The 10,266-nt window shown below is 54.0% G+C and overlaps 1 protein-coding gene across 3 annotated transcripts in view; it reads right to left on the reverse strand.

The window, feature by feature from the left end:
- The window catches only part of MFSD13A (major facilitator superfamily domain containing 13A), a 12,380-nt gene extending 2,114 nt beyond the window's left edge, over positions 1-10,266 (reverse strand). The window contains exons 1-11 of one of the 3 annotated variants that reach the window (XM_015559303.1): positions 10,242-10,266; positions 8,609-8,691; positions 7,189-8,297; positions 3,778-4,030; positions 3,271-3,353; positions 2,893-2,934; positions 2,275-2,727; positions 2,046-2,148; positions 1,419-1,515; positions 726-897; positions 456-649 (exon numbers count right to left, since the gene is read on the reverse strand). In XM_015559303.1, the coding sequence (XP_015414789.1) occupies positions 456-649; positions 726-897; positions 1,419-1,515; positions 2,046-2,148; positions 2,275-2,727; positions 2,893-2,934; positions 3,271-3,353; positions 3,778-3,945 (1,312 nt within the window). In that variant the 5' untranslated portion in view covers positions 3,946-4,030; positions 7,189-8,297; positions 8,609-8,691; positions 10,242-10,266. The remainder of the gene's footprint in view (positions 1-455; positions 650-725; positions 898-1,418; positions 1,516-2,045; positions 2,149-2,274; positions 2,728-2,892; positions 2,935-3,270; positions 3,354-3,777; positions 4,031-7,188; positions 8,298-8,608; positions 8,692-10,241) is intronic. The other 2 variants (XM_006756475.2, XM_015559304.1) reach the window with 2 other exon arrangements.

Consider the following 10,266-nt stretch of genomic DNA (forward strand, 5'->3'; position numbering starts at 1 on the left):
CTAATCGATATAAACAAGTGAAGTTCCTACAGCATCTCAGCAACATTATAATGCAACAACACTGAACAAAACCCCATCTGTTGAAGACCTGCTGTGTTTTCACCCCTGCGCTTATCACCATCTGCTATTTTCTTGTTTGGCTACATAACACCACATCCCCCTCCTCCCAACTAGAATTAAGCTTCACGATGGCGAGGACCTCGTATGTCTCATTGGTGTCTCCCTAGCACTCAGAGCACCACCTGGCAGAGACAGTATTCTATACATATTTGTCGAATCCATGAATGAACTCTTGAAAGAAGAATCAGAAACCCAGTTTTTCTACTCATGGTGGAGAGGCAGAGGAGGTGTGGCAGCCAGGGTAACCCAGTTGCCATTCTCTCCCTCACCAGACCTAGAGCCAGGCTTGTCAGCTGGTATGCCAGGCAAGCCCCTTGCCAGCCCTGGGCCCTCACCTGTGTAGAAGCACAGCAGCCAGGTGCCCAGCAGTGGGGCCAAGGTTTGGCCTGGCTTGGTCACCAGGGCCACCATGCCGAAGAGAAGCGCCGAGGCCGCATGCTTGCGGCGATTCAGCACCAGGTCCTCATCCACCAGGTCAGTGACCACCAAGGTCAATAGCTTACAGGTGCCCTCCGTGAAGACACGGTTGCTGCCAGCAGAGAGAGAAAGCAGGCAAGAGTGAAGGGGTGCAACAGAGGTGTGGGGTGAGGGAGGGCAGGGCATACCTGGCAATGAAGAGACAGAGCAGGCCGGGGCGGTCGGGGCCTGCCAGAAGCATGAGCAGGCTCAGGCCCAGCTTAAGCAGGAAGAGCCCCCGCACCACGGCGTAGACGCCCCAGCGCCGGCACAGGGGCAGGAAGTAGAGGTTGTTGAGATGGGGGGCGACATAGGAGATGCCTGAGGAGAAGGGGTGCAGCCTTGTCGGGACACTGCGGCAGCTTCCACAACTGTCCACATTTTAACAGTCAGAATCAGGGCTTTGCCAGGCTCTGTTCTGTGCCGAGAGCTAATTTGCATCCTTTTAGTTAATCCCCACAGCCTTTTAAGGTAGGTACTATTACTCCTACCTTCCAAGTGAGAAATGGAGGCCCAAAGATAGGAAATAAAACACCCAAGGCCAAACAGTCAATAAGCACCGTCCGGACTCACAGCCAGGCCCGGCACACTGTGCCGTCTCCTTCCGGGCGGCACCATCACCGAGAGGACCGCCATGAGAGCAGCCCTGCCCCCTCCTACCCACAACAGGCTTCCTTCACCCCTTCCTCAGGAAAACAGAGCTGGGGGCTGGAGGTGCAGCCCACCACAGACCCTGCCCTCTGCACCCAGGCCCGAGCTGGGGAGTGGCTGTGCCTGCAGCTGGACTAGGGGTCCTGGGTGCGAGCCTCTGCCCTTCCAGCCTGCCCGAGACACCCACTCACCCAGCAGGAAGGAGCCGGTGGAGAGGGAGATGTGGTCTGACAACAGGTGCTCCAGGAAGAGGGGGAAGAAGTTGCTGTTGAAGTGGCAGTGGAAGACCTGAAACCCAGCAGGGGGGTGAGGAGGCTGCCGGGCAGGGGGCGGCCCGGGAAAGGGCAGCCTTTATCCCCTGTCCCTCAGCATGGAACATGCCACAACAAGACCTAAAACCAATTCCTGTTGCTTATCGAATTTTGCTAAAAGTTAAGAATGATAACATTGTCATTAGAACAGTTAAAAGTTTTTTTTTTCTTTTAAATTAAAAACACCTTAGTAAAGCAAGCTTAATGACATAAAAACGATTTGGCTAGCTTATATACTGCCTGCGTTTTAGGTGTGGCACTTGGTATTTTTAAAAGGTTGTCACAGAGTCCCCAGAGGCTGTGACTTGCCTAAGACTTCACAAGGAGTTAGGAGCTCAGATGGTGCTAGAACCCAGGTCTTCTAACTACCCAACCTGTGTCCCTGCCTTCGAATCACCCTGCAGTCATCGGGCGAAGCCCAGGACTGATTTCCCAGCGTTTGAGAAACCTACTCCGCTGAGTGAGGCCTACCCGGCCTATCCTGGGTGGGGGAGGCTGCTCCCATACCTGCACCAGGTCCATGACCACGAACCACAGGAAGTTCCGGTGACGCGCCAGCTGCCAGAGGTACTGGCCCAAGGTGATGTTGCCCGCCTCCTCTCCACACAGGCTATGGGGCAGAGGGGAGTCAAGAACAGCCTAGGGCTGGGCCAGATCCACCCCCACCCCAGGGCAGCCACCCATCAGACAGGGGATCAGCACTGAAGTCAGACTCGGAACAGTGCTGGCCACTCACCCGCTCTCCGCAGCCAGGTCTGGACACCCCGGCTCCCTACCGGCCGCCTCTACCCGCCGCCTCAGGAGCCGCGTGGCCCCCACAAAGCCTAGCGCAGAGCCAGCAGCCAGTGCCACGCAGAAGGCACGGAAGGAAGAGAAGTCCTCCTTGTTCCAGAAGGCGTAGGAGGCAAAGACAGAGAGGGAGCCAGTCGCACTGAAGAGGGAGCAGTAGAAGTTGAGGTGGGTGCGGTCGTGGGCCGAGAGAGCCAGGTCAGCCAGCAAGGCGTGATGGTGCAGGTCCACGAGCGTCAGGAAGCTATCGTAGAGGCACAGGCACAGCAAGAACTGCAGGCCTGCTGGGGCCCAGGGCACCCAGAACACCAGGAACGACAGCGCCAGCAGCGGCCCGTGCCAGCCAAGTGCCCGCACCCGTGCCAGCACCACGGCCCTCGAGGAGAGCCCAGAGCCTGACCTGCCAGGGAGAGGAGGGCTGTCGGGAGGTGCCCTTGCAGCCTTGGTTCCCAGTCCCCCCAGCTCAGGACCCAGAAGAGGGACAGAGGCCCAGAATGTGGGACTCACCCCAGGGTGTCCCACTGAGCTCCGAGTCCTCTGCCTCCAATTAGGAAGCACAACTCACCAGGGGGTACTCCCTCCTCTGCTCCCTTGCCCACTGCCAGGGCTGAGGGCCAAAGAGGGGTGTGATACCACTTCTTCAGGGTTGGGGCAGGGAGGGGGTAATCTGCCAGAAGCAGCAGAGTGTGAGGTAGTGAGTGCCCCGTCCCGAGGGCCAGACAAGCGGACCTGAGGTCACAAGGTGATCAAGGCCAATAGTGAGTCAGGCCACTCTGCCAACCCAGACAGTCTGCCCTGACCTCGGGGAGCGGAGGAAGCCTCGACAATAGCTGAAAACAGTCTCCCTTTCTCTCCCCACCCCAAACACAGGTGGGGGTCCGCCAGTCCTGGGGAAGGGTCGGGTGGGACAGGACCAGTGGTGAGCCTCCCCCAAGACACAAACCGGGGCTGGGAGCTGAGGAACTGACGGTCACTCAGCCAGCCGAAGAGGGGGTCGTTGAGGCTGTTCCACAGGAGAAACACCGTCTGCGGGCAGAGGGAAGATGCGTGGGCTCCAGGCAGCTTCTTCTCCAGGGCTCCCCTACCCCGCCTGCTCACCACCTCTCACAAATGACAACAGCTTTCCTGCCTGCACACTTCGCTCAGGTCAGCCCCTCTGCTAAAACCCACTCTACAGGCCACTGCCCCCATCAAACTCCCACCTGGCCATGGCCCAGCTGATACATTAATGTATGTGAATACATACAACAGTTCCTGGCTCAGAGGACAGTGGCCAGAGCTGGTGTAATCCCCACTGAAGCGTCATCAAGGCCTCCAGCTCAGCTTTTTTTCTTGCTGAGCCTCAGTGGGCAGCCCGGCCTGCCCCCACGCTCCCACGCTCCCACGCTCCTGGCTCCTGGCGGGACCCAGCACTGCCATCTGCCCGACTCCCACCCCAGCGCTGGCCTACCTCTCCGACCCAGAAGGCAGCTTTGCTGATCTTGTACACTGAGACAAAGGTGTCCACATAGTAAAGCAGGAACACGTTGTGCAAAATGGTGATGAAGAGGGTCAGGGAGCCATAGACCACAGCTGTGGGCAAGTTCAACAGCCAGGCCTGGGGCCCACCCAGCCCCATGGCTGCCAGCCCAGCCCAGCCTCAGCCTCAGCCTAGGAGCGCTGAGATGCACTCGTGGCCACGTGCAGTCTGGCCATCCTTGTCCCTGGGGAAGAAGGAGCTGGTTAGCTGCAAGGATCAGAGCCAGCTGTGCTCCAAACCACAGACCTGTGAGTCATTTAAAAACTCATTTCCCACTGGGAGAAAGTTTGCCCATAAAATAGAGCTGGGGAATTGGTAATGACATACAGCTGAAACAGTGCTGTGTTCGCCACCGTACCCGGGAGTAACCCGAGAAAACTGATAAGGCGTGGGAAGCAAAGGCAGGCGTCCAACAAGTGTTGAGCCAGGGCCAACCTTGCTCAGGCTATGTGCTCAGTATCTTCTTTCATGTGCACCATCTGCCCTTCATGATCTAGATGTGACAACCTTGGGCTTGGGCAGGCAGTGTACCTACAATATAACTGCAAGCTACTTAACCCAAGCCTCAGTTTCCTCTTCCGTAAAGGGAAAAGGAGATGATCATGCTTACTCTGCAGAGACACTTAAAAGATTAAACAAGCCGAAACCGGTTTGGCTCAGTGGATAGAGCGTCGGCCTGCGGACTGAAAGGTGCCAGGTTCGATTCCGGTAAAGGGCATGTATCTGGGTTGTAGGCATATCCCCAGTAGATGTGCAGGAGGCAGCTGATCGATGTTTCTCTCTCATCGATGTTTCTAACTCTCTATCTCTCTCCCTTCCTCTCTGTAAAAAACCAATGAAAAAAAAAAAGATTAAACAAGGTAACTCACAGAAAGTGCTCAATGAATGGATGTTGGTGGTGTCATTATTAGCTTTACAAAATCCCTACAAAGTGTATAGCACTATTACAATATTATAGAGCAACGCCAAGCTCAGAGATGTTACATAATTTGCCCAATGTCACACAGCAAACATGTAGATTTGAACCTTGGCCTCTCTGGCTCCAAAGCCTTATCTGCCACTTGCCCTCCCAAATCAGGTTCCTACAAACTGTTGGATAAAACGGAGAAACCTGCTGTGACGGTAAGTCCCATAGATATAGAAGCGTAATAAGAGTCCACAACTGCCCATGCACTTTGATTCCAGAAATTCCTCCTCAAGGAGCTAACCCCCAAGGAATGTGTATAGAGATGTTCATGGCAGCCACGTCTACAAACAACAAAAAACTGGACACAGCCCAAGAACACAACAAAGGGACCGGCTCAGGAAGCTGATGCTCTCTAGAAAGCGGAAGCACATGGAGAAACTCGACACATGGAAGAGAAACTCAAGAACGTGTTACGTGAAAAGAGAGAACAGAGGACAGCATGGTTGCCTGGTTTCCAACCAGGCCGATTTGTGCAGAAACTGGCAGGCTGGACTGACGGTCATGGGTGGGAAAGGAAATAAAGGTAGGATTTTTAGTAGAGCGCTGCTTCTCCAACTGAAATGTACCTGAGGACTGTGCTGAGACATAGTTCCTCCTCAGGTCTGGGGAGGAATCTAAGATTCCACATTAACAGGCTCCCAGGTGACACCACGTTGCTGGACCATGAGTGCACTTTAAACAGTGAGGCACTGCCCTGACCGGTTTGGCTCAGTGGATAGAGCATCGGCCTGTGGACTGAAGAGTCCCAGGTTTGATTCCGATCAAGGGCATATGTACCTGGGTTGTGGGCACATCCCGACCAGGAGGTGTGCAGGAAGCAGCTGATCGATGTTTCTCTCTCGTCGATGTTTCTAACTCTCCATCTCTCTCTCTTCCTCTCTGTAAGAAATCAATAAAAATAAATATATTTTAAAAATAGATAAATAAATAAAATAAACAGTGAGGCATTAAGTCCATCGTTTTTGCTAGGCTCAAAGCTGCCGTTCTCTTTTTAGAGAAACAAGCCCAGGTGTGCTTGATGGACCCCCAGCGAGAAGCTATGGGCACTTCCTTTTCTCACACTCCCTGTTGTGAATTAAATTGCATCCAAAAAATGTGTTCAAGTCCTAACCCCCAGTACCTCTGTGACCTTACTTGGAAATAGGGCCTTTGTAGATGTAACCAAGTTAAAATGAGGTCATACTGAATTAGCATGAGCCCTGATCCCATGATTGGCTTCCTTATAAGGAGATGGAAATTTGGACACAGAGACAGACACACACACAGCAGGGAGATGCCAGATGAAGACAAAGGCAGAAATTGGAGTGATGCAGCGACAAGTCAAGGAATATCAAGGATTAGGGCAAACGCCAGAAGCCGCAATAGGCAAGGATAGACACCTCTAGATCTGCCTTCCAGAGGGACCGTGGCCCTGCTGACACCTTGATTTTGGACTTCTACCCTTCAGAACTGTGAGAGAATACGTTTTGGTTATTTCAGGCTACCCAGTTTGTGGACATTTGTTACAGCAACCCTAGGAGACTTATACCCACCCTTGAGGGCTGAGCCTCTGTGACCCAAGCCTGCCCATGGGCCTCATCTCTATGTCCATGCATACATGTGCGTGTGGGTGAGCACACACATACACACACACGCACGCTCACATATACTCTCACACACAGTGCTAAAACTTGTTTCCCAGCAAGGTCAGGCCCTAGAGAGCTGACTTCAGCCCCAGTCCAACAGTAATGACCCCACAGGACCGGTCCTTCCCCCATTACCCGCCATGGCTCCCGCTCCCTGCGCAGCCTTCAGGGGCCTCTGCTGTCTGGCCTCTCCCAGCCTGTCTAGCCAGGTCTGCCTTGCATCTTCAAGCCACCTTCTCCTCTGGCCAGGCCTTTGTGCTTGCTGGAGCCTCCCATGAGAAGCACCCTCTCCACCTCCCCATCTCCATCTCCCCCATCCTTTAGGAGCCAGCACCGTGTCCAGGAGACCTTCTCCAACTCCTCGGCCCTCACTGATGCCTTCTGCCCCTGCACAGCAGACTCTCTGCCTGCCCACTGCAGCCTGATTGGGGGCCTTCGAGGACAGGGCCTGTGTCTTCTCCCTCTACCTCCCTCTCAAGGAGAATGGGCTGAAGTTGACACTCTTGCTCTGGGAGTAACTGGCTGGTAAGGAAAGAGGGTCTGATGGAAGAAGAGGAGAGAGTCTCCCTGGGGTCGCTCTCAGACTCACTGGAAGCCAACTGGAAATTACTTAAGAGATCTGTACGCACCCCCAGCCTGGTGCCAGTCCATGCCTAGTGGTGGGGGAAGGAGAGAAGGAGAAGCTGCCAAAACTACCCGAAACCACCCACTAAGTCTATGAGAACCTCTCCCAGGCCACAATGGTCCTACCTTACCCCAAAGCAGGAAGATGGCCAAGTGGCTTCTCTCTGGAACTTTGAGCCTCTGAAGGAACGGTTGGTGGGAAATGCTTTTCTTTTCTTTCACAGCTTTATTGAGGTATCACTGACATACAATAATCTGCACATATTCAAAGTGTACAGTCTGGTCAGTTTTAACATATATGCACCTGTGAAACCATCACCACAACTGAGATCATGAACATACCCGTCACCCTACAAGTGCCCCTGGCACTTTCTAAGTAACAGAGCTGAGAGAAGACACACTGGAGGTCTCCAAAGTCCTCACTTCACCATTTAGTCCCTGTGTGCCCTGGAGCAATTTGCTTAACCTCTCTATGCCTGTTTCTTGATCTGCAATAGGGGCCAACCTTCCTAAGGCTACTGTTAGTGGTGAGTCAGTGAGAAAAGACCCTAAAGCACTCAGCATGGTAAGTGTGGTGAGCACTTTAGAGATTATTACTATTGAACCTCTGAAGCCTTCCCTACCCACCACACAAGGATGGGGTATAAAGGTGCCTTGGGGCTGTAAAGCGCAATGTACTCCTGTTACTAATCTTAACCTGGCTCACTTTCTCTGATCCCCCAGGGAATCAGAACTCCCCTACCTCACCTCCAAAGCCTTTGTCCAAGGCAGTGAAGCTCCCTTTCCCACCCAGATGTCCAGTGACCTGCCCCAGTTGCTGGAGAAGGTAAACCTTGCAGGCAAGTTCCCAAGCTCCAGGCTCCCCCACCGGGACAACAGTAGAAAACCTTTGAGAGGGTGAGATGGAAAGGCTATGACTGTGCCATCAGAAGGGTCTGGGTTAATGTCAACTGCACTTCCTACTAAGAGTGTAACCTCAGGCAAGTCACTTAACCAGTCTGAGTCCTGGTTTTCTTAAGATGGGGTCATAATGCCACCTTTATAGGAGTGCAGGGAGGATTAAACTAATGTCCTGAGCACCAGGCAAACCACATGGAAGATGCTCAGAAACTGGCTTTTCCTTGGGCTCCCTTATAACAGATCAGGGCAGCAGCAGGGCAATATCCTGGCAGTCAGGTCTCTTCTGGTGGTGGCAAAGCAAGTGGAGAGACTTTTAAAGGTCAGAAGAGGAGGGCCTGCAATGAGCAGGGGCAAATACAATATTCGGGAATGACAGAGACAAGCCCCCAACACAGGGCAGGGCTAGAGGCCAAGCAGCCTGTCCAGGAGCAGCAGAGGCTGCGAGGGGAGTGTGCAGGGTCACTCACAGGGTTTCTCTTCCAGGTTCTGCTCCTCCATCAGAAAACGCCTTCCCCTCCTGGCCTCCCACCCTCGATCCACCCTAGCAGAGAATAACATCCCCGCCTCCCCCGGGGAGAAAGAGCAGGAGCCCACCCAGCCTCGTGCATAACCTGCTGAAATATCCTGTAACAGAATCCACCCCCACCTTGGCACTTTGTGGAGAGCCATTCCGTTCCCTGCTGTGTGGTCTTGAGCCAGCCACTCCCTCTCCCTGGGCCTCAGACTCATCTATAAAGTGAGAAGGACAAAGTCAACCTCTTAAACTGCTGTGGGCTGGAATGCAAAAGGTAGACACAGTATCAAGCACAGTATCTGGCACATAGAAGACCCTCAATAAACAGTAGCTCTAAATACTTTTTTTTTTTCATGTCTCTGACATTTGGTTTCATGATCTTTTCAAAGATTTCAGTCAGTGTCCCTTCTGCCAAACCCATGATTGAAGTTGTCTTTCTAGCAGCCAACACTGATGCTTCTGTCTGCCTGGTATACACTCCCAACCTCAGATTCTCTTTTGAAATGCCACCTTCACAACTTTCTTCATGCTGCTCCTTCCTCCTCACTACCCTTGCTGTAACTATGCACCATTTCTCAAGTGTATAGGATTTGTCAATTTTTTATACCCACTATCATGAATCCTTACAACTCTGGTTACTATCTCCATCCAAGGCTCAGGAGGTTAAATAACTGGCCCCAAGTCACAGAGTGATTAAGTGCGAAAGCCAAGATTCAAAACGGGGGTTTTTGACTAAAACATTTTAGCATTTCTCACATCAACCTGCCCACCTCCATTCTATCAAATCCTGCTGATTCAAGGCCCAGGTTAGCGGCACCAGCCTTCCAAAGGACACGCGGTCAGGTGTCCTTTCCTCTTCTCAAATCCCTTGGCTCCTGCATCAGGATCCAAATGCCTCCCTTATCCTCCTCCCGCCTCCGATGGGCTCCTTAAGGGCAGGGCCAGGTCAGACCCACTTCTGATTTCTGCTCCCTGCCTCCACCGGGCTCCTTCACCACAGTAGGTGTTCAACTAACACATGGTGGGTGGATTTGCCCCTAAAAGGCCAATATGAGCGTTCTCCAGCCCTCGGGAAGAGCAGCACCCCCAGGTCCCACTGTATCTCTCAGTTCTGCCTTCTACTTGGCTACCGGGAGCCTTGTCTTCCTGCCCAGTGTCCCCACAGCAAGGCCCGATCGGCCAGGGCCTTGGGGGAACCCACGCGGGTGGGCTGCCCTCCTCCTCAGGCTGGAAAAGGAATTTCACCTGGTTAGGGGAGGGGCCTCCTCCCTCCGCCTCCCCCGCAGGAGCTGGTTACTCGGGGGCTGGCGCTGAAACCCGAGATGGATCTGCAGCCGGTCTGCACGTTAAAGTCACCTAATCAATAGCACCCAAGCCCAGGCCTCACCCCTGACCAATTAAATCAGAATTTCTAGGGATGGGGTCCAGCATGGTGTTCCTCTAAAGCTCCCCAAGAGGCTCTACTACGTCACCTGGGCTAACGGCCTTTATGTTAATAAAATGGATCGGGCCCCATGCATGCCGCGCGCCCCAGCCCCAGGGAGCCCCAGGGAGCCCCAGGTAGTCCCAGGGCAAGGATTCCACCCTCCCACCCTGACCCAGACTCTCCAACCCCCAGCCCGGTCACCCCGGGGACCCCGCGGGCAGCACCCGGGACGCCCAGAGCGGACTGCATTCCCGTCCCCCGCGGTCTGCCTTTTGCGTCCGACCGGCCCCCAGTCCGGCCCGCTCCTGCCCCTCAGCCCCGCGGCGGTCAACCCCTCACCGCAATCGTGTCGGCCGAAGCCTGC

Source organism: Myotis davidii, unplaced genomic scaffold (genome assembly GCF_000327345.1).
Source record: "Myotis davidii unplaced genomic scaffold, ASM32734v1 scaffold332, whole genome shotgun sequence".
NCBI lineage: Eukaryota > Metazoa > Chordata > Mammalia > Chiroptera > Vespertilionidae > Myotis > Myotis davidii.